Source organism: Puma concolor, chromosome D4 (genome assembly GCF_028749965.1).
Source record: "Puma concolor isolate L17-30 chromosome D4, mPumCon1.1.hap2, whole genome shotgun sequence".
NCBI lineage: Eukaryota > Metazoa > Chordata > Mammalia > Carnivora > Felidae > Puma > Puma concolor.
This window is the reverse complement of record NC_141679.1, coordinates 83,097,557-83,124,882: the sequence shown is the minus strand read 5'-3', so window position 1 is coordinate 83,124,882 and position 27,326 is coordinate 83,097,557. Positions and strand designations below refer to the sequence as shown.

Here is a 27,326-nt window from a genome sequence, read left to right as displayed (position 1 = left end):
AATTCAGAAATAAATAGTTGTGTTTTGGGTCTCTGGGGAAATCATAAAATGTCATTTTTTTTTAAAGGTATTTAAAAATCCTGGTGGAAAAGAGAGAATGCAGGAAAATGTGTTCTAAATGTATTTTTGACCATATCTACCTTGTTGATTCCTAGTGTTCAGCACAGTGTCTTGCAGTTAGTAAATGCTCATTGGGTATTTGAGGAATGAATGAAGGACTAATGGGATCCAGAGCCTTCAGCTTTATAGCAGAGTATTCTCAGTGTTGTAGTAAGAGATGAGTTAGATGAAGCCGTAGGATAACTGCAATCAGATCATGGAACTCTGTGTGCCGTAATAGTAAGCTTCTTGTCTTGAGCAGTGTCATTATGATTGGAATGAGTATGATTTACTTTAAAGGAGAAGCTCATTTGACTTACTGTATTTATAGGATTAAGAGCATTGCTTTGGCTGCAACTTATAAATTGAACATGGAGGTTATAGAATTTTTTCTTCAGCTTTCATTTCTAAGTGTTAGATAAATAAGAGGATGAATGCCTGGGTGGCTCAGTCGGTTGAGCGTCTGACTCTTGATTCTGGATCAGGCCATGATCCCAAGGTTGTGGGATTGAGCCCTGTGTCAGGCTCCACGCTGAGCACAGAGCCTGCTTAAGATTCTCTTTCTCCCTCTCCCTCTGTGTGCACGCGCTCTCTCTGAAATAAACAAAGAAACAAAAGTGATAAATAGATAAAGAATAGTGGGCAAGTATTGATAAATTGATTTTCTTCACTGACAGTGTAACCTTTTCATCTTCAGATGCAAGGTAATCAGTTTCAGTTTTCAGTTGAACCACATAATTCTTTAACCTTGTTAACTCTTTGCAGGTAATGTCTACATTGTGTATAGTCCTACCCTTGTCAGTTTGAAGGTTCTTGGCAGTAATTTTTTTCTTGTATATTACGGTTTTAAAGTAGATACTTCCAAATTTTGAGGCTTATGTCAATTAGTAATAGAATCCAGTAATCTAGCCCCAGTCTCTGTGCAATAGTCATTGCACTCCATATTTAAATTGTACTTTGGAATGTGTTTATGCCCTTTCAAAAACTTTTTTAAAATTTTGATGAAATGTGTATAACAAAATTTGCCATTTTTTTCCATTTTATTTTTATTTATCTATTTAAAAAAATTTTAATGTTTATTTTTGAAGGAAACAGAGCATGAGTGGGAGAGGGGCAGAGAGAGAGGGACACACAGAATCTGAAGCAGGCTCCAGGCTCTGAGCTGTCAGCACAGAGCCCGACACGGGGCTCAAACTCAGGAGCCGTGAGATCATGACCTCAGCTGGAGTCGGATGCTCAACCGACTGAGCCACCCAGGTGCCCCATACCATTTTGCAGTGAGAGAATCGCAAGCAGTCTCTGGGCTGTCGTGCAGAGCCCAATGTGGGGTTCTATCCCAGGAACCCTGAGATCAAGAGTCAGACGATTCATCATTTTTTTTTAAAAAGTTTATTTATTTTTGAGAGAGAGAGAGTGCGTGCAGGGGAGGGGCAGAGAGAGAGCGAGACAGAGAATCTGAAGCAGGTTCTGAACTGTCAGAGCCTGATGCCGAGCTCAAACCCACGAACCATGAGATCATGACCTGAGCTGAAGTTGGACACTTAACTGACTGAGCCACCCAGGTGCCCCAGATGCTTACCCATTTTTAAGTGGAGTTTCATTTATTGTTGGAATTCAGGCCTTCTTATTACTTCTTCCGTTGTTTATTTTTAAGGCTGGACAGACTTTTGAAAAGTGTTCCAGCAGACTTTTGCTTAACTGGATCAGGTCACTGTGTTTTTAAAAGTTTTTAAAAGATAATGTGCTCCACATTTTCATTTGGACTTGTAAATATAGCTCTATGTGTGGGTACTCTTGACTGTCTTTGTAAAGTCTTTCCCTTTTGTGAACAATCCCAGGCTGAGCACTTTTTGCAGTTCCTCCCATGTGGTAGAGCTCAGGGAGTGCAGAATGTTTGGATCCTTATTTTGTATAAAACAGAGGCAGGCACATCTTCCAGGAACAGAGCTGTTTTCTGATCATAAACACGAATTGAGCTGCTGATGTATGCTAATTACTATAGAGGGCACCAAAGTGGGTGAGGGCTAGCTTCTATTTATTAAGCACCTTCTATTGCCAGGCACTGTTAAGCAGCTTGTACCTGTGTACTCTTTCTTTTTTTTAAACTTTTTTTTACTGTTTGTTTATTTTTGAGAGAAAGAGTGCAAGCAGGGGAGGGGCAGAGAGAGAACGAGACACAGAATCCGAAGCGGGATCCAGGCCCTGAGCTGTCAGCACAGAGCCCAACTCGGGGCTCAAACTCACAGTTCATGAGATCATGACCTGAGCTTAAGTCAGACGCTTAACTGACTGAGCCACCCAGGCGCCCCGCCGTGTGCTCGTTTTACAGACTACTCAAAAGTCAAAGAGAGGTCCCACTATTTATGTTATTAGGAATATGAGGGCTCTGTTCTTAATGTTAAGTAATACCCTGTGTTTGCTTTACAATATCTCCTATATTTAAATTCAGTACTAAAGTTGGAGTTCATTTCTCTGCTCAGTCTTGCTGTCTTCTGCCTAAGACCAAGCGTATCCTAATTATGATATAGAGTTTAAGTAGCAAGTAATAGTGGTTAGTTAATAATGGCTCGCATTTATTGAGTGCCAGTTACCCAGACCGTTTTTCACATTATGTTATGACAAATCTGTTAGTCTCTGTGATTATCGTTTCCCTCTTCTGCCCCCATTTTACTATAGAATTTTCAGTTGCTTCAAATTTGCATATGAAAAGAGTAGCTCAGAATCATTAACAAACTTTAACTTGCTTTAGGTCAGTGAATGAGTGTGTGTGGTGGAGTCAGGATTCCTATTCATCTGTTGGACCACAGGTCCAGTTTTCTTAGCATCTTTGTCTCAAATTTCTGTGACTGTGTAGATCAGGGAGAGATTGTATGCTGGTTCTGGGGACCAGAAAAAACTTGATGAAGGAAGTAGCATTTGCAGTAGGCTCAGAGGATGGCTAGGCTTTCTGCAAGCAGCTGAAAAGTAGGGGGAAAAAAATCTCAGCAAAGATCTAGGTGTGAGAAAGCATCGGGACCATTTAGGGAATGATAGCTGTTGTTTATTGAGCTATTAATATATGCCGGGATCTGGGCTAAATTCATTACTTACATTAAATTACATGATATTCTTAGTACCACTCTGTAAGGAAGGTATTTTTTTTTCTGTTTTACAAATGAGAAAGTAAGTTCAGAAGAGTCAGGTAATTTGTAATTTACCTAGTGTCACCATAGTGAGTGGCAGAGCCAGAATCTGGACCAGGAAGTCATGTTGTCTTCTCAGTCGCCTCCCAGGATGCTAAATGTTTACTTAAGTGTTCAGTGGGACACCTGGAAAGAAATAGGCAAAGTGCCATCCATGCAGTGCTGTTGGAAGATTATTCTGGTAGTGGTGTACTGTCTATAGTAGATTGGAGGTGACAGAAGTTAGTCGTTAAGGCCAATGAAGAGGTGGTTATTGAGGTAGTCTAGGTGAGAGGCACTTCGAGCCTGAAAAGAAGCTAGTTTGAAGGCATTTGTTTGAGGGTGATTGTGGAGGGAGAATTCATCACTATTACTAGTTTGGGGAGAATGAGAAGATGAGAGGACAGGGATACAGAAGAAGAAAGAATCAAAGGCGATGGACTCTCTTCTTAATATCAAATAATTTCCTATTTGGATCACTTGCTTTATTTTTTTTATTTTTTTTATTTTTTTTTTAATATATGAAATTTATTGTCAAATTGGTTTCCATACAACACCCAGTGCTCATCCCAAAAGGTGCCCTCCTCAATACCCATCACCCACCCTCTCCTCCCTCCCACCCCCCATCAACCCTCAGTTTGTTCTCAGTTTTTAACAGTCTCTTATGCTTTGGCTCTCTCCCACTCTAACCTCTTTTTTTTTTCCTTCCCCTCCCCCATGGGTTCCTGTTAAGTTTCTCAGGATCCACATAAGAGTGAAACCATATGGTATCTGTCTTTCTCTGTATGGCTTATTTCACTTAGCATCACACTCTCCAGTTCCATCCACGTTGCTACAAAAGGCCATATTTCATTTTTTCTCATTGCCACGTAGTATTCCATTGTGTATATAAACCACAATTTCTTTTTTTTTTTTTTAATTTTTTTTTTTCAACATTTATTTATTTTTGGGACGGAGAGAGACAGAGCATGAACAGGGGAGGGGCAGAGAGAGAGGGAGACACAGAATCGGAAACAGGCTCCAGGCTCTGAGCCATCAGCCCAGAGCCTGACGCGGGGCTCGAACTCCCGGACCGCGAGATCGTGACCTGGCTGAAGTCGGACGCTTAACCGACTGCGCCACCCAGGCGCCCCTAAACCACAATTTCTTTATCCATTCATCAGTTGATGGACATTTAGGCTCTTTCCATAATTTGGCTATTGTTGAGAGTGCTGCTATGAACATTGGGGTACAAGTGCCCCTATGCATCAGTACTCCTGTATCCCTTGGATAGATTCCTAGCAGTGCTATTGCTGGGTCATAGGGTAGGTCAATTTTTAATTTTTTGAGGAACCTCCACACTGTTTTCCAGAGTGGCTGCACCAATTTGAATTCCCACCAACAGTGCAAGAGGGTTCCCGTTTCTCTACATCCTCTCCAGCATCTATAGTCTCCTGATTTGTTCATTTTGGCCACTCTGACTGGCGGGATCACTTGCTTTAAAACCCTTTTTCTTTCTGTATTCATACTACCCTTACAGTTTTTTTTATTGATTTAATGTTTATTGCATCTCGAAGGTGTGCCAGCCACTTAACCAGTCTGGATTATTTATAACTTCCTGTCTTGTTTCTACTGCCACAGTTTGTTTCTCTCCCTTCTCCTTTCTCCTTCTCCATTCTCCACTCTCCATTCTCCACTCTCCACTCTCCATTCTCCACTCTCCAGTCTCCATTCTCCACTCTCCAGTCTCCACTCTCCACTCTCCACTCTGCTGATTCTCTGCCCTAGCCAGAATGACCTTTTCTCTCTTTAACCGTATCAAGACTGCTGAAGTCAGACTTTCAGATTGCCTTGCTTGACCTCTCTAATTTTGACCTCTTCTTTCTCTGAACTTGGTAAGCAACCGTAACAATGTAAAGAATCCGAGTGTTGTGATTACACCAACTTAAGTTTGAATCCAGGCTTTGTGTTTTACCATCTCTCTGAACTTGAACAATTAGCTTGTCTGAGATTCACATTCCTTGTCTTTTAAATGCAAACTTGTTGTGAAGTTTAAATCAGAGTTTGTGACACACAGTTTGTCCCTTTTAAGCAGGTTACTTTTTGTACTTAACTACAGTGTAAGCCTCAGAAGCAGGGGAGATTGGATTTCCTTTAGTATGTTTTCTGTTCTCAAAGGCTTACTTGTTGAATGACTGCTAACATTAGCTACATTTTTGCGATATGGGAAATGAACCAATAAGAGATTTTTAGTATTAAAATTAAGGATTGATGTTCATATTATTTTGATGCACTAGTTCATGACTATGTTCTTTGAATGTTTGTTCTTTTAGCCACAGCCGGATTTGGAATGCATATACTGGCAGAATATCTTCGGTTTCTTCCTTCATTCCTCAGCTTTTTAGTTTCATTGCATTATTCTGCTTTCCCCATAATCTTTTGTGGATTCCTAGAATGATACAGCTAGAAGCTCATGTAGCTGATAGCTGTTTTGCAGTTATGGATAATGAGCCAGCAGGCTCTACTCTGCTCTAAGAGTAGAGTTCAGGTCTTTTAAATTTCCACCCTGATGCTCTTTTTCAGTATACTTTGGTGAACAGGTTTTCACAAATTCTTTAATTACTAATAAAAAGATAAAAGGAGGAAGTTTAAAAATAATTTAAAAAATGTTATTTAAGGACTTTGCTAATAAGCAGTATAGATGTAATAAAGAATTAAAAGATCTGTAGTATGAGATATGCTCCCTATTGATTCCTTAGGGAAGATAGATACTTTATTAGTCTTAAATCCGAGACTTAATTTTTGATCATATGAATATCCAGGAAGCCAAGTGATGATTAAGTGATAGTTTGAGAAATAGGTTGTAAAAGTAATCATTTAGACTTTTATTTTTAGGGATCAAGGTGGTCGGACATTGTGTGGTGTGATGAGGATTGGCCTGGTTGCAAAAGGCTTGCTGATTAAAGATGATATGGACTTGGAGCTGGTTTTAATGTGCAAAGACAAACCCACAGAGACCCTGTTAAATACAGTCAAAGATAATCTTCCTATTCAGATTCAGGTGAGTACAGTTTAATTGCACCTCTAGGAGAATTTGTAAAAAGGTGAAAACAGGTAGTGACTTGATGGAATCAATGATAAGAAATTGGTAATAGTAAAGGGTAGGGTACAGACAAAAGGAATGCTGCTACTCTGGGTCAGTGACTCATCCATCACATTTAAAACAAACTTCTGCTGGTTAGCACTCAGGATATATTTATCGGATTAAGATGGCCCTTCACTTTTCAGGTGTGCCTTGCTCAGAGGCTTCATGTTTTTCAGACTAGGTCTCTCAGCATTGTAAACCTCTTGGAAGGGGTGGTATAATGCAGAAAAGATCAAAAAGAGCCTAGACAACTAGAGACTTTTGTAGGTGATAACTTTTCAAATTGAAAACTCAGTTAATTTAATAGTCACCCATTCATTCATTCTGTTAATGGAAAGTCCCTGTTAATTCCTTGTTCCAAACCTTTTTCCAGTTGGATGCTTTTAGAAAATTTTGATGTTGGCATGCCTTTTTGGCGAATGCTGTTGTGAAGTCAGAAGGCTCCTCAGGGCTGAAGACAACAGGTTGGTCTGGGGCTGTGGCCACCCTAGGACCTGCTCTGCCAGTCTGCTCCAAGGCCAGCTGCATCACTGTTTGAGGAACCGTGATCACCTTTCAGTTATAGATGTGTTGTCAGTGGTATAATTAGATTGTAGCTTTTTGATGATTGCATATTGGTAGTCCTTATATTCATGTCACATAAGTAGATAATAGCCCACAAGGTCCCCCAAAGTCCTTTGAGTTGAATGCTTTCTTTTCTTTAGTCGGTTTCTTTTGTAAGCAGGCTCTTTTTTTTCCCCCAAGTAATATGAATTCTAAATTTGTTTTTACTTGCTTTGTTACTGGATAATTTTCTTTCATATTTACCAGTTGATCTTCAAAACCACCTTCCTGACTTTTTTATCTACTGTTCTTGGCACTCAAATTTGTGTTACTTATTGACACATTTACCTATATTAATTTTTGGAGCACTATTGTTTCATTTTGCCTTAGATCTTAAGGTCTTCTAGGTTACTGAGCATATATTTGGCCTTTCCATTTTCATTTCTCATGAAGAAATGTTTTTGGTCTTTCAAAGGGTTAAATTTATTATAAAAAATTATTTTAAGTCCGTTTGTTATCATTTGGGAAGGGAGAGTGGTGAGCAACGTGGAGTACAATAGGGCTTTGAAGAAACAGCTCAATAACGAATTTCTGGCTAATTATACTTTTTATTACTAGCATGTTAATAAAATTCCTCATTTCTGTATTTTATGTTTTAAAATTTAATCTGTATTCCTGCTTTTGTTATGGTGAACCCTGTTACTCTTAAATCAAATCTAGGGTAAAAATAGTAGTCCCAGGGTGGGACATGGAGGCTTTCAACCATCCCACCTCCACTTCTGCTCCTGCAGTGAGTCCTGTTTCTTACGAGAGTGGTCCTATTCCTCAGCTGTGCCAGGGTGGAAAAGGGGTTAGGTACCAGGACTATAACAAACCAAAGTTCTTATTCTGAAAATCTATCACATGTCTCCAGTATTGATATGAGAGATTGGGTCAAATTTTAGTCTGCAGTAATAGAACTTTCTCTGTGCAGATCACAATTGTGTAAACTCTGCATTTTTTCTCTCCTCGGCGAGGGTCTTTATTTCTGGGCACCACAGTTTTAACATGTTTTTGTTGAGCTTTCAAGTAAGTGTTCAAGGGAATGACCCAGGAGAGAGTGCAGTCTCTGTAAACCATTTTAAATTTGAAGAGACCGGGGCTTTTTAGGCTAGAGAAGACAAAAAAGAAAAAAGACAGATACCTTTTGATCTTTGAAGGGCTTCTTAGAGAAGGTAAAAGAGGCCTGAACTCTTAAGACCAGTGGTAGACATTATGAGAGAGGTATTTCACTTTAACATAGCCAATAGTATTATCCAGCCCTTGAAACCAACTGCTTTGTGTGATGGTTAGATCCATTACTATAGGTATTTGGGTAAAGGTATCCAAGTGAAATGGGGACATAATTAATTGTACCCCCATCTCAGATTAAACTGTATACATGTACACATACTTGCCAATATACATACACACAAACACACATATTATTACTATTATGGTTAATATTTCAGAAAATCATTTTAAGTGTGATTTCTGCCTTTACTCTCTACCTCCCTGTTGTTTTCTTGGTGTTTGTTTGGAAAATCAGTTTCTGATATGATAATGATCTTATTTTCTTATGAATTAAAAAATCTTTTTCCTTAGCACTTACCATAGGAAAACTTTCAGTAATCTAACTACCTTAATTAATTAAAGTTGTACCATACCTTTTCCCTATATACTCTTTTCTAGGTCGATTTTAGAACTTCCTTGAACCCAAAACTTATACCATGGTGATCCGCATGCATAGGTGAAAATTAGTTTGACTAATTCTCTGCTCCACATCATTGTTATTATAGTGGCAATGTGAGCAGTTTTCTGCTTTTTCTCTATAATCTAGTTCTGGTTTTTCCAGTTACTGTGTGGTCTTTCCCTTCCTTGGTTTCCTCTATTCAAAATTAGGATAGTGAATTTTCTATTTGCTATCTTTTTTGATATAAATGTTTTAATGGCAGAATGCTATTTTTATGAAAATGGGTTTGAGTCCTTTTAGTGCACACTAATGAGGAGAAACCTAGTAGTGTTTCCGTTCAGCTATTTATGTCAGGTAATAGATATAAATTTCACCACCAAGAAAGACCTTGTATAAATTATTAAACTATATGTTTAATGTATAATGTTAAGTGTAATTTAATATGTGATTCTAAATGTTGATTATTTTGCGGGAGGCCCTTGAATTACATGTATGTAATTATATGTTAGATGAAGCAGTGTGTTTTCCTATGGATGTCAGGTAACTTGTCCCATAATGATAGGTCTCACTGGAGTGATCTCTGAGACCTACCTGTTCTTTGGGAAAAGAAGTTACTTGTTTATACTGATTTTTTCCCTGGTAAGTGCCAATGTAGAGATCCTTTTTCATTCTTTCTTACTTAGTTCTCTTTAAAAATCTATGTAATCTTATATAAAAGTCAATTAATTTTATATTTGTATGTCCTTAGCAAGTAGGAGTTCTTTTGAGATGGTCCTGTCAAAAAGGGATGTGGCTTAGAGAGCATTCTCAGCAATTTATTATTGTACAGTTCTCTGTAAGAGTTTCAAGAATAACAGTATACCTGTTATCACATAATGATGCTGTTGGTATTTTACTTTCAAATATTAGAAAGAATGGTTTTAAAGATTGTTTAATAATTGCAAAGATGGTTGACATTGTGATTGCTTTTTGAGGGGTGGAGAAAGAAGATTTGTTGGTAAGTTGGGAGGAGAGAGAAATGGTCTTCCTAAACTAAAGAGCTATTAAAGACTTTACTCCAGCACAGTAATACTGATAGTTAATAACATTTGAAAACTAAGAGTCATTCATTTTTTGAGATCTTAATCTAATTGGGTGTTTTTGAAATCTTGGTGACTTTCAGAAACTCACAGAAGAGAAATATGAAGTGGAACAATGTGTAGATGAGGCTTCTATTATAATTCGGAATACAAAAGAGCCCACGCTAACTTTGAAGGTGATACTTACTTCCCCGCTAATTAGGGACGAATTGGAGAAGAAGGATGGAGGTACACATGTATATATATATTTGTTTTGTTCATGTAAGACCTCTCTTGAATGCTATGTTAAGTGTGCTTTATGGATTTCAGAAGTAACTATCTTCATTTGTTTTATACCTCTCCTAGTATTTTAAAAAGCTTTATTTCTGCATAATCGCCATATTTTGCAAAAATGTATACATTTGAGATATACGTTAATTCAAAAAATCTGTTGATTATCATGTTGGTCTTAACTCTGCTTTTGTTTTTATACTACTTTAGTATTTTGTTTCACTTTGTCTACTATTGCATTGTGATTGGTATCAGCCAATCTATTCTATGTAGTTTGGCTATGAGGATTTGTAGTTTGATTTTAGGATTAAATGTCCAGAAAAATATTGCTTTCGAATTTACTCACTTGTTTCAAATGACTCATTTGCACATTGCTTTTGACTTCCAGTAACTATTATAATCTTGTAAGATTTATGCTTTACCTAATTGTCCATGTGTAAATATGTTTTATAATGTAAGAGATATAAATTGGGGCATTGTTTTCTAAAAATTAATCTTTAGTACATTTTTTTCTAGGAAGTTTGTCATCCCGTTAGCATTCTATATATGACATATGTGGGAATTACGCCTTAAATTAATTTTCTTCTGAAGTTAAAAAGCATTCTTGTATGGATGGCAGTGTCGTCCTCATAAAAGTAGAGTGAGAAGTCTATTCAGTTTTGAGAAGGAATAATGGGCTTCTTTTTCTGATGTTTTTATCCTGTCAAGTTAGCTTGTTTCTGCCTCTCAGTCCTATCCCTAGGAACACTTGCCATGTGATATTTGTCCTATGTCAGACCTTTGACCAACTGGCCCCTCTCTGTCATGACAGTTTAGAGGCAGTGTGGCCTTTCTGGGCCAGTGGGGACTCCCTGTTGCTGTTTCTTCATCACTAGACATTCAGCAGGTCCCCTCCCTGAAATACCAGTGCAGTAAGAAATATTGGTCAGTTTCCTTATTTATGTCAAGTTGATGATAATAAAGGTGTAGTAAAAGACACATTAGTGATGTTAGAATTTAGAGTTTAGGCAGACATGACTCATAGGATCTCTTAAAGTAAAAGTGATAGACTCTTTTTTAAAAAAGTTTTTTGGGGTAACTAAAATCAGCTGTACCATACCCCACAGATATAAACTAGACACATAATGAGTCATATTTCAAAATTAAAGTGCATCCAATCTGTAATTGGATTTATGCCAGTACTTTTTCTTTCTTTCTTTCTTTCTTTCTTTCTTTTTTTTTTTTTTTGCTGTATATAGTATCTATCATACCTCTGAAGAACCAATCTTAAGCAGCTTAATTTCTTTAACAGCTTTACAGTTCACCATTAACTGTAGAACTATAAAATGATTTCTGAAGTGTCAAGATAATTCTGTTATTTCTGGTAAGCTGTGTTCTACTTGACCCTCTAGTGTAAAGCCAACCACTTCTAAGAATAGTTATAATTATAGGTATTATTAACAATAGAGATAGTATAGAGAGGTGAGAAAAAGACTGAAATCGCCAAAGACTAGATTAATTATACATCTGCTTGTAGCTGTAGGTATCTCTTTTGTTATTTCTTTGATAATGTTAAGATAACATAAGGCTTTCTTTTTTTCCTCATGGTTTTGTGTACTTATGTGAGATTATGTCATAGTTTTCTGTGATACCCTTAAGCTTAGTCTGTTACCTTTATAACTTTAATTTCTGTTCACAGAAGCTGGAAACAAATTCTTAGTGTACACAACCCTTACTAGAAGACTAGTTATTGTAGAATGGAATTTGTAGTAAAGTGGGAGAGTCATAGTCTCTGTTCAGGGTGTTTGGGTTACTAAGGGATCCCAATACCCTTATGAGCTGAATCTCATCAGTTGGTGTTAACATTATTGTGTGGGATCAGATAAGGTGAAAGAATCTGCCTGGATGTAATGTGTAAAACACATTACTTCCTCTCGTTTTGAGTGGAAGAAAGATTTGCTTTGCAAATATTGTCCTTAACCTCCCAGCTATGTTGACTCACTGTTATCTCTTATAATTTGCACATTTTGTCTAACCTGGGCTTTTTCAAGATTCATTTTGATCTGCGCTGCAGTTTCGGGTATTCCTGAGCAACTTTGAGGGTCCAGCATGACTGAGCATTTGAGACCTGGGCTGTACGATTCTATAGGACTTGTTTCCTCACACCAGACAACTCCTCCTGCCTTGATGCAGTTCTTTTCAGCTGCATGGGGTAAAGGTACAGGATTCATTTGGGTTCCAGAAATTTCTAAGACTGAGAGATATACCCCTTTTCAAAATGTCCACTCAGTTTTTTTCTCAAAGTTTAGAACAATATGTGATGTAACTTTATTTGAGGAGGCATTTTCCTATAGAATCTCAACATCTCCCCTCCCCACAAAACAAACCAACTATTCACAATACATATACATTCACATCATTCTCTTCCCTCTCTTCACTTGCTGCATATTTGGGTAAAATCTTAAAGGAAAAAAGCATGGTTGCAAGCAGGGAGAAGCAGAGGACTGGGGCAGGTGAAAACATCACACCTAGCTCCTCAGGGTTGTCTCTGCAGAAGTGGGTCTAACTATTCACTCAGATCACTGTTTACGTTTTCAGTGGCCAGACTGCGGAGTGAATCTTTTTGGTATTGTTTACTGTTTCACAGGTAAGATTCCTCCTGTGCTGTCAGTCTTCTTGCCATACTCTGACCCTTTACTTGAAGGCCCTGTAGAATAACCATTCCCCATTACCATGTGCTTCCTGCTAAAGAAGGCATTGGAGAAAAAGCACAGACCTTTGTGCCTGGCAGTCAGGTGTTCAATTCTTAACTCCATTAGGTTTTTTTTTTTTTTTTTTTTTTTTTTTTTAAATTAAGTGTAAGGGCGCCTGGGTGGCTCAAGTTGGTTGGGTGTCAGACTTTGGCTCAGGTCATGATGTCATGGGTTGTGGGTTCAAGCCCCATGTTGGGCTCTGTACTGACAGCTCGGAGGCTGGAGCCTGCTTCAGATTCTGTGTCTCTTTCTCTCTGTGCCCCTCCCCCACTCATGCTTTGTCTCTCAAAAATAAATAAACATGAAAAAAATTAAGAAAATATATTTGTATTAAGTGTATTTATTTATTTTGAGAGAGAGAGAAAGCACACGTGCAATTGGGGAGAAGCAGACAGAGAATCCCAAGCAGGCTCTGTGTGCTGTCAGCGCAAAGCCTGACTTAGGGCTTGAACCCACAAACCGTGAGATCATGACCTGAGCCAAAATCAAGAGTCAGACACTTAACAGACTGAGCCACCCAGGCGCCCGTTAACTCCATTAGGTATTCTTACTGTGTGATCTCGGACAGGTTTCTTCATTTTAAATTGCGGCTAATAAATACTTGAGAAAGTAGTTTGAGGTCAAATGAGAGAATTTATGTAATGTGAGCTATACAATACCCAGCACAAAGTATTTGCTCAATAAATAGTGGTAGTTACACTTAGCTTCCTAAAAAGATTCCCAGTGCAAACTCACTCACTCAAACTGCCTTGAGTTCACAGTGAGAATGGCATGTACTTGATAGCTCTGAGGACCTGAACCCAAACACAGGTAAACTCTTAACCATCCACTGAAGTGTAGTATTAGAATCGGTATTCTGTATTTGCTGCAGTGCTAATCAGCACTAATCATGAGCTGATTTGTTATAAAGGTTATGGCTCGTCAAGGGTAGGTATGTTTTTCCTTACCCGTGTCCTTTATCCCTAGTGCCTGCAGTGGTACCTAATACATAGTAGGTGGCCACCCAAATCTGTTAAATGAATTTTTATAGTAAGCACATTGCCAGATTAAATAGGACTGTCTGGTGTGTAAGAAGCATTAACAATGGGCTTGATATTCAAGCAGTATATATTGAAGATTTAGCTGTGTTAAAGTATTTTATAACTTCCTGCGTTAGAAGCCTTTCTCATATATAATTTAACCTTCACAGCAGCCCTATGAGGTAAATACTTGCCCTGTTTGATAAATGAAGAAAGCCTCCCATTTCTCCCAGCTCCTCCCACTTGGAGTCCAGTGTACCCTCTGCTCACATTACTCTTTAGAATGAGTGTAGGAGCCTCTTAGCTGATTTAGTTATGCTCAGCCTTATACAGTCTCGGCTTCTTTTAGTGCTTGTGATTTTAAGAAGTATATTTGCTGTGAGGGTAGTCAGTCAGCTATTTATTATATTTACAGTGCAGTGTGAAACCAGGTGGATAGGGAGCCTACAGCGACTCTTGTGGCTAAGGCTAAGGTGAACCTCTGTCCTCAATATTTAGGGGTTCACAGAGAAGTTGCCCCAGAGTCCCTTTCACATAACTTCTGACACATCTCACTAGCATGAGCCCTGCTAAGTGGAAAGCAGTAGATTCTCACAGTCCAGAGATCACAACTGGGATTATAATGATGCAGTAGGCTTTATTTTCCTGCCTTCCACAGCTGCTAGATCCCACACTATCCAGGGCAGATCTTTAGCCATTATCTTTCTAGTGGCCGGCTGCCTACTGAGGCATTGAAGAAAAGTTACCGAGTGATACTTCTGCCATAAATTAGGAGAACAATGCTCTCTCTGTTCTACCTTAGTGCCTCATTTGACTGTCTGCATTATTGTGGCCAGATGTTTTGCATGGACAATGGTTTGGTGCCTAATATCTGCTCTCACAAAGCCTCAAGAATTGAGAGAGGGGGCTGCCAGGATATCTTCAGGCTAACTAGAAAATTCTGTCGGCGTGAACTCAGTAGCCCAGCTACATCCAGATTGTCAAGGAGGCCTTTATGATAATCCAGCACAATTATTTTACCTTAGAAGAGCCCAGGTTCCACACCTGTAACTCTCATTTAACACAGTCCTGTTCTGGCTTTTCCCCACCCCACCCCAAAACAGGCCAGTGTTTTGTTAAGAGACAGAGGGTTTGCTTGCATGGAAAGGGATTGAGAGAAACTGACCAACATTTCCTGCAGTGTGGTGTGTTTCTGGTCACTGATCTAACCTCTAACCAAATAAGCAAAGTTAGGCATAGTAGACTTGTCTTCCAGTGCTTCCATTGTTCAGAATGTTTTATGTACCTTCATGCCCTCTGCCAGTTTACTGGAAAAGCTGTTTGCCTTTGCTTTCGGTATTTTTGTCACTCGCCAAGCCCATCCCATCTGCTGTTTCTCATCTGTTCTACTGGTCACTGTAGGAAAATGAAATGGCTCACCATACCATTGTTTGTGATTTAAAGACTCCAAATGTCTTTTTATCAGAAAAGTTTTTCTTCACAAAATTGAAACACCCGTGTTAAAGTTCGTACAGAAATGTTAAGCTTCAGGTTCTGCTACGAGAAGTAGCATTGTTTTTCCTGCAGCAAGTCTGTGATAGCCATGTTATTTTTCTTAATGAATAAAAAAAACATAAAACTATATTATCTTTCTAGAAAGCAAATAGGCAAGCGGGGCTTATAAGTAACACTACAGTGCCATATGAATTTATACTGTTTTAAAATAAGCTTTGAAGAAGACAAAATGAGATGAGCTATTACATCTCCTCTCCTGTTTCCTTTCTCATGAATATTGAAACATTCTGGATCTTTGGACTTTTTGACTATGAGAGCATGAAGAAACATGGTCATTCTGGTGGTGATGTGAAGGGAGTCCAGTGCAAGCCTTCTGTTCACTGCCTGTGCCTTTCATCTCTTTTTAGCAGAATCTACTGCCTCCAAATGTTGACTGTCTGTAGCAAGATGATGTCTGTTATTTTTTTATAAGAGTTTGTGATTATAATCTGACCTTGGGGATGAAAGAATTTATCTAAATATTTTTGCCATTGTTCCCCTTTTAAAATATATGTGTTGCAGTGAGCGTAAGATGTTATTTATAAGCTGCAACCACTGGATGAAAGTTCCAGAAAGGTCAAAAAGAGCTTTTGTTTGCCTTGTCTTTTCCTATGCAAACTTCCTCTGACTCACTCCTGTCTTCCATTGCCCGCTGCAGCCCTCCCTCCCCCCCCCACCCCGCCCCGCACCTTCCAAACACTCCTACTAAGATGATTGAATAAAACTTAGCTTGCATCACTTTTAATTTGAAGATCGAAGTCTTAAAAAAATAAAAGTACTGTCCATGCCTTTTCTTGAGATTACATGATTTAGCAGTCAGTCAACCTTTGTCATGTCTAACTTTTAAGAGAGTCTAATCATTCATTTACAGTAGTTTGTTTTATCTGGTACATGAGCTTTACACAGATGCTTGTATTGACTACAGTTAAGCATTTTGACTTAAAAACATTAAAATGAGTTCATTGTATGTTTCATGTTATTAAAAAGAATTAAGCAAATCAGGAACTAGATCATTGGTGAAGTGAACACCCACAGTATATGGCTGCATATTCATAATATATCTGTGTTTATAAATTACATTAATAGGGTTTTTTTTGTTGTTTTTTTTTTTTTTGTTGTTTTTTTGAGGCTTCCCATTCTGTGAGTAAAATGGGGCAATGAATGAGAGCCTGTGTTGTGGCTTTGTTGGCAGAGGTTAATGTGAAACAATGCAAATATCTGCTGTAGAGCTCACCTGGTCAGAAAATAAGTGTGTAGCACTTTAGCCTTTCGAGTGTTGCAGCGGATAGAGCCACAGTTCATTCTTTCATAGATTTGTTTTCTGTTGGGCATCATGCTTTTGGTTTTAGTTAATGGCAGTCTGTCAGAATATATAGTACAGTGCCTTAATAGAATCTTATAATAACTAAGGAATCCAAAAAGTATCAGTGATCTTGTGTTGCATTTAAAAATATTTATAATGTATCATTTGGCCCGTACAAACATACTGCCTCTGTGACTGTTATGATTATTCTAGGAAAAAGCATTGGGTGGACTCTCCTACATCTGCGAGAGTTCTTACAAGAGAACGGTGCATCTGATTGCATTGGATTAGACAAAGAATGATTCCTCAGGAAATATTTGTATGTTGTAGGCATTATAAATATTGCAGCAAATATCGTTTAAAAACTCACTTCCTAGTGGCTTAGAGGAAATATATATTTAATGATCCAAATTTGGATTTAGAATTGTGATGTCTTCTCAGATATGGATATTTATCATTAATCACATGTTTGAATTCTTACTTCTGCTGCTCTGGGCCATCTAATCCAACTTTAAAATGTTAAGGCAAGTCAGATAACTGTAATTAGATACAATTCTTTGCTGCCCTTAAAAAAAGGGTATATAAAACCTGAAATATTCCAGTGTATTCCATTATTATAGTTTTAATAATTTTGTTTTAGAAAAGAAAGTAATGAGAGAAGTTAAGGTGATGCTTGAAGAGTTATCAGTGGAGCAGAGTTTCTGTGAAGGGTTTTCATGTTGGATGAGTTTATTTAGTTGTTAAAAAAAAATTATACTCAGTGTATTCTTGGTAAATTTCAAATTGATTACATGAGAGAGTCCCAGTTTTCCTCAAGAACTCATCAGCAATTCTTCTGTAAAGGAAAGTTGTTATTGCTCCTGGTCCCAGATTTGTGCTCTTTGCACCCCACCAAAGGCAAAAGTGCTATGTACCTATTTTGTGTCCCTGTAATGTTATACATACGCTTAATAAGATCCCAGATTGTATGTAGCAGTGGTCATGTATTTGTTTACTGGATGAATGCTCTTGTGCTCCTGTTGTACTTGTGCACAGAATGGCTCTGATGACTGTTTACTTATGTAATCATCGTGCACGTAATTTAAGAAGAAAGCAACAAAACCAAATCGTGAAATCTTCTGGGAGTCTTATTAGTTCATTCAGATGCTGCTCTTCTTTTTATTTTTATTTTTTGGTAATTTGACAGGAACCCCTTGGTCAAATTGTATCTGTCTCTCTTTATCCCGTTTTCCTATTAGAAAAGGTTGCGATGAAAGATCCTCCGGACTTACTGGACAGGCAGAAATGCCTGGACGCCTTGGCGTCTCTTCGACATGCCAAATGGTTTCAGGTTGGCTCTTTGTTATTATCTTATTGTTATTGTAGCCTTGTGCAGGTTTCATTTGGAACACCTGCCACTTAATGGTTTCTGTGCACGTAATGTATAAAATGGGGGCGCTTTCTACCTCATAGGGTTATTTTAGGAGTAAATGAGTTAATTTAGGTAAAATGCAGAGTACAACTTCTATTACAGTTAATGATGTTTAATTATCACATAATCTTTTTTGGCTTAGTACTCTGAATTTCAAATGATGGCTTATAAAGTACAAACAGGGATGAGAAAAGCTGAAAGTTAAGATAGATGGTTGCCCAGAATGGGATTACCAGGAGGCTATAAAAGCTATTTTAATAATATGCTTCCTCTTCTTTAAAATCTGCCTTTCTAAACTACAATTTTACTACTTTTAATAACTTGATTTTTTGGTTTGCTTGACAACTGATGAATGACTGGATAATTAGTATTCACTTTAAAAAACCTATCCATGTCCCATGTGCTTAAAATAAAGATTGGATTTCAACAGGGATATTGGAATCATTTTGTTTGTTTTAGGCAAGGGCAAACGGATTAAAATCATGTGTAATTGTCCTCCGTATTCTGCGTGATTTGTGCAACAGAGTTCCCACATGGGCACCATTAAAAGGATGGGTAAGTACTTATGGTTAAAACCAAATGCTGTAGCTATAGTCAGATGAAATCCTGTAGAAATTACACGTTACTGTAAAATGGCTACAGTCTGAGTTAGATGCGCCTTACCTGTTTTTGTTCTAGAAAAAAATTGCACATCTTTTCAGATACTTTTTTACACATATAGCCTGTCTCCTCCTACCTCATCATATTCATGTTAACAGAGCCTGAGATATTTTTTCTGACAAGAAGGTTCTATGCCTGTTAGAAGAGACTTCTTGCACTTTACTCTGTACTGATGGTTGATTACTGTTCACCTAGTGCCCCTGAAAGCCTCCTTGACTGACACATTTCTCTTTCAGGGCTACTTCCATTTAAAATACAAATTACCTGATATGTCTTGTATATGGCTCCCATATCCTCTTTCTCTTTGAGTATAGACATTTAAAAATATGGTTGTTTTAGTAAGTAAAGTCAGGCAAACAGTACAGTTATTACAACTACAGGCATGGTTTATAATGTATCGTGCAAAAACTTACTTCATTTAGAAATTATTATGCTTGACCTAATCAATACCACAGTGAAGAACATTATAAAACAAATAAAGCTCTAATGGATTATTTTAGATTAATCAAGCAGTTATTACTCTGACATAGTACATGCGTTTTTAGTTTATTAACTGTGGAGATTTGGTCCTTTGTTTATTCTAATTGTAGTACTTGGGGTAGGCTGTGTGAAGTCTTATTGTGGTTTGATGGCTTCCTAGGTTAAGTAGGAGATAAGTGGGCTGGGTTTAAACATTGATTAGTTATTAGCTATTACTAACTGATACATAAAGCTTGTTAAATCAACCAGATGACCACAGTTTCTTAAGTGATCCTTTCAGGGTAGCCCAAAGTGAAGTTTTTGTAACAAAATGTTTTCTATGTTATCTCAAAAATGATTAATTTAAAAACTCTGGTGGGGTAAAAGTTGATAAATCAAGCAGGAAGAGTTAATTGGGCCCTAAATATTAAGTTGACTTTCACCTTTTTGGCCTCCATTGTAGATAGAAATGTCAGCTCACATTTAACTGGAATCCTTTTAACACTTGGTGCATGTACTAATTTGTAATTTAATATCTTCTAGCCACTAGAGCTTATATGTGAAAAGTCTATAGGTACTTGTAATAGACCTTTGGGCGCTGGGGAGGCCTTGAGACGAGTAATGGAGTGTTTGGCATCTGGAATACTACTTCCTGGTAAGGGTTTCAAACTCTGGAGGCAGAAGAATCAGAAAAATTTCATTTTAGTTTATTTTTCTAAATATGTGCTATATTTGTCCTCTGCACAGGAAAATGATGCGTAGGTGTTATTTTGCTTGGAATGTTAGCAACTAGAATGTTTGAATGTTGGGAACATGATATAAAACTCTCTTTCAATAACTGTAATTTTTGTTTTATATGTACTAACATAAAAGATACTAATAAGATATTGTGTCTGCTATGAATTTGCTTTACCTAGAGTGCTGAATTTCAAATGTAGATGTTTGGTTAAAATGTATGAAGTTCGTTCTGTTTGCAGTCAGGTTTTTAATTTGGAAAAATTAAATTTGGTCTTATTTTATGTATGTAATCCCTTTAAAGATCTGGGATGGTTCATCATGCTGTTTCTAAATTCTCAGAGTAAGACCCAATTTTGTCGTTAGATGCAAGTGACTTCCAGTAAAATAAGGACATTTGAGTGTTAACATATTGAAAATGAGAGAGTGTCCTTTTTATTCCATTTAATTGAGCAGATTTTTAACCTAGTTCCTCAGCTATTTTTTTTTTCTTTCCATTCTTTTCTCTCTTTTGTGTTAGTTCATGGAATTCTAAACTCAGTTCTAAATGGTTCTTGTGTTTTTCTTTTGCCCTTGCCAAAGGTGGTCCTGGTCTTCATGATCCTTGTGAGCGAGACCCAACAGATGCTTTGAGCTATATGACCATCCAGCAAAAGGAAGATATTACCCACAGTGCACAGGTAGAAGATGGGGCATGTCACAGTGATCTATTAGAGAGATATCATAACTTTATTTTCTGAAGTGTTCTATTTAAACACTTACTTCTCATCTGTTACTAGGGTCTTTTGCCATCATAAGGATAGCATTTAATGAATGTCTTTAAATGTCATAAGGGCTTTATGAATGGCCATTAAAATGTGAATAAACATAATCTTTTGTTCTTTAGCATGCACTCAGACTATCAGCCTTTGGCCAGATTTATAAAGTGCTGGAGATGGACCCCCTTCCATCTAGTAAACCTTTTCAGAAATATTCCTGGTCAGTTACTGATAAAGAAGGTGAGTGTTTTACTGGGGTTGGACGTGGGCAGTGGTGATGTTCATGGGATGCATCGCTTGTTAGAGCTAAGGGAGTGTTATTGTTAATGCAAGTCATGTATTGCTTTTCTTCCTGACTTTCTTTTCTTTTGTCCCATCAGTGACTTAGCTTGCTATCATTTATTCTTACTAGTGACAAACTCACTTAGCTATGTCGACCAGATTCCAAGCCACTTTACTGCATAGATTTAGGAACCACACTTTGAGAACCCCTGGTCGAAGAAGAAAAGCCGTAAACTAGGAGGCAGCGTTACCACTGTCACTGACCAGTTTGATCTTTGTCACGCTTGGAAGTGTTGTGTAACTAAGAAAGAGAAAGATATAGAGGAGGAGAAAAAAAGTATACTGAAAAATTCAGTACACTATTCCGTTTGACCTAATGTGTCTAAACTCAGAGTTTTGAACCTAATATGGCCTAGGTTCCAGCTAAAACCTCCACTAATTTACTAGCTTTCAGCCTTGAGCAACGGGTTCATCTCTCTCTCTCTGTAGTGTTATTACCTCCACTTTATTGTCTGATGTCAGATTAAAATGCCTAACTCAGTGCCTGGATTATATAGCAGATACTCAAATGTGAATCACTTATCACCTCATGGTGCCCCAATAGATGTTCTCTCCCCATCCCCCATCTCCTATTATACTAGAAAGTAGGATGTTGGCCACTGTTGTTCTTCACTTGGGACCCAGCCCATCTCCCACAATGGATATTACTCTAATAATTTTTATAGGACAAAAGTAGTGTAATGGCCCAGTCTGTTTATTTAGACAGCAGAATTCCAGGGGTTAAACGACTTTTCAGGGAGAGTCCACAAAACCAAAACTGTTTCATAATAGCACCAAGGCTTTTTGTTTGTTTGTTTGTTTTGTTTTTTTGGGTCTTTTCCATTCCTTTGTCCCATAGTGTGCAGTTTTCCAGAGACTGCATGTGACATGTGATGGCATCATCTCTCTGATGTTTAATGGGATGTTTTTTGTATACTCTTGTATTAAAGTTGTTTTAATTTCTAATATGCTAAATATTGATAGGTATAACCCACAAAACAAAGCTCTTAGAGTGCCCAGAAATTTTTTTTTAGATAAGGGGATCCTGAGACTAAAACTTTGAGAATCACTGCCTTATGCTGTAAACCCCTCAGAGGTAAGGAGTTCTCCAGGTCCTACTGTATAACTTAAAAACCAGTGCTCAAGGGTCACCTGGGTGGCTCAGTCAGTTAAGCATCTGACTCTTGATTGATTTCAGCTCAGGTCATGATCTCATGGTTTAGGAGATCAAGCCCTGTGAGCTAACGGTGTGGAGCCTGCTTGGGACTCTCTTGCCTCTCTGTCTCTGCCCCCTTACCCCTTCACGTGTGTGCTCTCTCTCTCTCTCTCTCTCAAAATAAATAAACATTAAGAAAAAACAAAACAAAACAACCAGTGCTCAGTATTTGTGCAATGAAAGACACCTTCCAGTGGGTGCTCACACAGCAGCAAAGAGTTTTTGAAAAGGATTCACATAGCCATGTGACATTAAGCACTGTCTGTGGATTGAATAGAATTTTCAAATATCTTTAGAGATTTTTGTGATTAGTATGGAAAATTTTGTTTGAATTACTGAATTCATAGCAGCTCTTTTGGTTTTGTATTTTTATCTTTCACTAGATAGTAAAAGTGTATCTACTGCTATGTGACTTTGTTGGGTTTTTTTCTTTTTTAACTTTAAAGGTCTTTCTCATTAGTTTGGCAACTATTGGTCTGTCAATTTATAGCTTAAAATAGAACCAGACTGTCAAGTGTTTCCACTCAAGCACTATCAGTTACTAGCTGCATGAGCCTGGCAGTCACTTACCTGTCTGTGCCTTAGCTATAGGAGGAAGGGACTGTGGCCATTGCCTCCAGACCCTTATGGTCTTCTTCCTCATATCTTCATGTTTTTAGCACCTAGCTTCCTGGCATTGGCATTCACACTTTATTCTTGTAATTCTTGGTGATTTCACGATGCACTCAGTCGATTTTTTCCAAAATTCTGACTTCTCAATTCCTTGATTTCCTCTCCCACACACGTTTTGTCTTCTACCCTACCTGAGTTATCCATTCTGTGGACATACCCTAGACCTGTCTTCAATAACTGTACCCTCTCCATAATCTTATTTTCAAGAATCCTTCTTTCTAACTGCCTCTTATCATCGCTCTGGTACCCTTGCTCCAGTTATTGAGCCTCAACATTGATTCTGTTGCCTTCTCAGCGTCCTTCACCTTCCTGATGTTCTCTTCTGTCCCTTCTCTGCTTAGATTCAGTGGCCCATCATAATGATCACTCCCTAGCACATGCCTTCACTTCCTTGATCCTTTCTTCTTGGCACAGTTCTAACTGGGGAAATCCAACTCTGCTGGAACCAGGCTGTTGAACATCATTGGGGGAAAAATACAGTCACCTTGACTTTTTCCCTTTTAGGTCTATTGCAAATAGACCATTTGTGTATCTGGCAATCCTCCTGTAAGTTCTAGAGTTCTCCAGTTGTCCTAGATGACAGTTTTACACCTTTTCTCATTTCATACTTCCTCTTCCAACACCTCACTCTCATCTGATGACTTGGTTTGTTCAAAGGACTCATGTACTTTGGATAAACTCCCTTGACTGTGGATAGACTGTCCAGACTCTTAAGACCAATCTTTCTGCTTGTCTACTTTATCCGATCCCCTTTGCCTACAAGTGGACGTTATTCCAATAATTCTCTCTTTTCTTACTAGCATCAACTCTTCCCGTTCTACTGGATCATTTTTATCAGTGTAAAAATTTGCTGTAATATCTCCCATTTGAAAGATGAAACCAAACTCCCTGATTCTGCAGCCCCCTCCAACAGGGTCTCGTTTTCTGTTCCCCTTTATAAGTACTTTTTCAAGGGTGGCCTATTCTTTTCCCCTTTTCTTCACTTTTAAAAGTTGTTTTTTTTTTTTTTTTTTAATGTTTGTTTATTTTTGAGAGAGACAGAGACAGAGTGTGAGCGGGAGGGGCAGAGAGAGAGGGAGACACAGAATCAGAGGCAGGCTCCAGGCTCCGAGCTGTCAGCACAGAGCCCGATGTGGGGCTCGAACTCATGGATCGTGAGATCATGACCTGAGCTGAAGTCAGGTGCCCAACTGACTGAGCCACCCATGCGCCCCATCTCCTTTTCTTCACTTTTAAAAAACTTATTCTAATCAGGCTTTTTTCCTCACCGCTCTACCAAAGTCTCTGTTGTCACCTTCATGTTACTATACTCAGCAGTTAGTTTTCAGTCCTCATCTTAGCTGAATTTTTAGCCACAGTTGACTCAGATGAGCACTGTTTTTTTCTCCCAAATTAATTTTGCTAGGATATTTCATGTATACATAAAGGTATAAAACATATACCACTTAAAAAATGATTGAAAAAATTATATACAGTCACCACCCTGGTTGAGAAACAATATTGTTAGCTTCTCAGAAAACACCTATTTATCTCTCCACATCACCTCCTTGCCCCATGAACTAACCATTCCTGACTTTTCGATAGTCATTTCCTTGATTTTCTGTATAGCTTTCCCACCTGTATATGCTTTCATAAACAATTTGACATTGCCTATAACTTCATAGAAAGGGAAACAAACTGAATTCTGTGATTGACTTCTTTCTGTCAAGCATTGTTTGGGATAAGTTCATGTTGCTGCATATAGCTATGTTTGCTCATTTTAATAGCTACATAGTTTCCATTATGAATGTACTACAGTTTACCCTTTGCTCATTTTAATAGCTACATAGTTTCCATTATGAATGTACTACAATTTACCCGTCTACTTTTGCAGGACATTTGAGGTCTTTTCATTTGTTGGCATCCACCTGTTGCTGTGAGCATTTTTGTACATGCCTCCTGGGGTGTATATCCAGGAGTTACTGTAGGCTAGGATATGATCTAGTAAATGGTTATATATATCCGTTTACACTTTGACCAGCAGTGTATGAAAAGTTCCTGGTGCCCTGTATCCTCAACAGCATTTGTCATTGTCACATACTTTTTCTGACATGAAATACTACTTCTCATTTGATTTGTAGATCATTACTTTCTCTTGGTTCTTCTAGCCACACCGCCCTCTCCTCAGTTATGTTTGTTTTTCCCCACCTTCCTGGTTTCTGAATATTTAAGTGTCCCGCGTACAGTCCTCAGACTATTTCATCTCTTCATTTATACCCCCTCTTTAGGCAACCTCATCTAGTCCCTTGTCATGAAATATATGTATCTCTACTACCAGCCCTGACCACAGACCCAGATATCTGAAGTCCTCTTTGGTGTCTCCATGGGGAAGTCTAAGAGACACCTCAAACTTAAGATGTCTAAAACTCAAATTCCTGTCCTTAACCCTGCTTCTGATCTCCTCTTGACATAGTTATCCCCATCCCAGTCGTTGGGAACTCTGTCCCTGTATGTACTCAAATCAGACACCTTCACCCTTGAGTCCTCTTTTTCTTTGACTCTGATCCTGACCATCAGCAAATCCTGTCTGTTTTACTCTCAAAGTATGTCCAGAATTGAGCTATTTGTTTAACTTCTTCACTGCTGTGTTCCTGACCTAACCTGTCATCATCTCTCACCCTGATTATTGCAGTTGTCTCTCCTATCTGGTCTTCCTATTTCTGCCCTTGTCCCCAGTGTCTGTTTTCGACAAAGCTGCGGTTCTTTCTTTCTGTCTTTCTTTTTTTTTTTTTTTTTTCATTTCTTTTCTTTTTCTTAACTTTGTATCTGGAAATAATTACAGATTTCACAGAAAGTTGCAGAGATAGCACAGAGAGGTTGCATGTACCCTTCACCCAATTTCTCGCAGGTTACATCTTATGTGACTAAGTACACTATTAAAACCAAAAAACTGATACTGATACAACTTGTATTTGTTTTATGGCATTTTTATCACACGTGTTGATTTGTGTAACCAGCCTCACAATCAGGTTGCAGAACTATTTCACCACCACCAAGATCTCTCTCGTGTTGCTCCTTTGTAGCCACACCTACCCACTCCTCTCCTCTCAGCCATTCCCAAGCCCTGCAAACCATGTATTTTTCTCCATCTCTATGATTTTGTCATTTCAAGGATTTTATTTATTCACTTATTTATTCAAAAAAATTTTTTAAACGTTTATTTGGTTTTGAGAGAGACAGAGTGCAAGTGAGGGAGGAGCAGAGAGAAAGAGGGAGACACAGAATCTGAAGCAGGCTCCAGGCTCTGAGCTGTCTGCACAGAGCCTGATGTGGGGCTTGAATTCAGGAAGCGCGAGATCATGACCTGAGCCGAAGTTGGACGCTTAACCGACTGAGCCACCCAGGCACCCCTCAAGAATTTTAAATAAATGAGTTACACTGTATATGATCTTTTGAGAGCCTCACCATCCCGTCCTCCCCCAGCATAATTCCATTGTGGTCCATCCAAGTTGTGGTGTGTGTCAGTAGTTAATTCCTTTTTACTGTGAAGTACTATTCTGTGGTATGGGTGAGCCAGAGTTTGTTGAGCTATGCACCTGTTGTAGGATACCTTGTTTGCTTTGGGCAAACAAATAAAGCTGCTGCAAGCAATCTTGTGTAGGTTTTTGTGAGAAGTTCACAAAAATATAAATTTTTATTTGTTAGGTTGGCCAGCAACTTTCCTTTGTTGTAATGTTTTGTCAAGTTTTGGCTGTAACGTTATGCTGGCCTTATAAAGTAAGTTGGGAAGTATCCCCTCTTTTTCTGTTCCTTGGGAGAGTTTGTATAAGATTGATGTTTCTTAAATGTTTGGAAGAATTTATTAGCAAAGCCTTTTGGTCATGTGGTTGTCTTTGTGGGAAGGTTTTCAGTTATGGGTCTAATTTTCTTAATAGGCAAGGGACTGTCATCTTCATGTCAGAATTTTGGTAAATTGTATTTTTCTAGGAACTTGTCCATTTTATCCAAATTTAGAAATAGTTTATAAGATCTTATTTTTTAATTGTCTGCAATATCTGTAGTGATGTCCACTTGTATGCATTTTATGCTTCCTTTTTTTTCCTGATCACTGTCATTAGAGGTTTATCAGTTTTATGAGTCTTTTCCAAAAAATCAACTTTGGCTTTGTTGATCATCATCTGGTATATGCTTATATTCCAGTTCATTGATCTGTTTTCTTATCCTTTGTTTTTCCTCACCACCTTCTTTGGGTTTAATTTGCTGCTGTTTTGGGCCCCTGGGTGGCACAGTCGGTTAAGCGTCCGACTTCAGCCAGGTCACGATCTCGCGGTCCGTGAGTTCAAGCCCCGCGTCGGGCTCTGGGCTGATGGCTCAGAGCCTGGAGCCTGTTTCCGATTCTGTGTCTCCCTCTCTCTCTGCCCCTCCCCCGTTCATGCTCTGTCTCTCTCTGTCCCAAAAATAAATAAACGTTGAAAAAAAAAAATTAAAAAAAAATAATAATTTGCTGCTGTTTTTTGGTTTGTTTGTTTGTTTAACTTTTT

The 27,326-nt window shown here is 38.2% G+C and overlaps 1 protein-coding gene across 5 annotated transcripts in view; it reads left to right on the top strand.

The window, feature by feature from the left end:
* The window catches only part of STRBP (spermatid perinuclear RNA binding protein), a 94,311-nt gene that overhangs the window by 25,137 nt on the left and 41,848 nt on the right, over positions 1–27,326 (top strand). For 4 of the 5 annotated variants that reach the window (XR_015243044.1, XR_015243043.1, XM_086683973.1 and 1 more), the window contains exons 4-10: positions 6,135–6,300; positions 9,801–9,945; positions 17,813–17,904; positions 18,445–18,540; positions 19,648–19,759; positions 20,422–20,519; positions 20,726–20,837. Coding sequence is in view for 3 of the 5 variants with exons in the window: in XM_086683973.1 (XP_086540099.1) it covers positions 6,135–6,300; positions 9,801–9,945; positions 17,813–17,904; positions 18,445–18,540; positions 19,648–19,759; positions 20,422–20,519; positions 20,726–20,837 (821 nt within the window). In the remaining 2 variants the exon portion in view is untranslated. The remainder of the gene's footprint in view (positions 1–6,134; positions 6,301–9,800; positions 9,946–17,812; positions 17,905–18,444; positions 18,541–19,647; positions 19,760–20,421; positions 20,520–20,725; positions 20,838–27,326) is intronic. The other variant, XM_086683974.1, reaches the window with a different exon arrangement.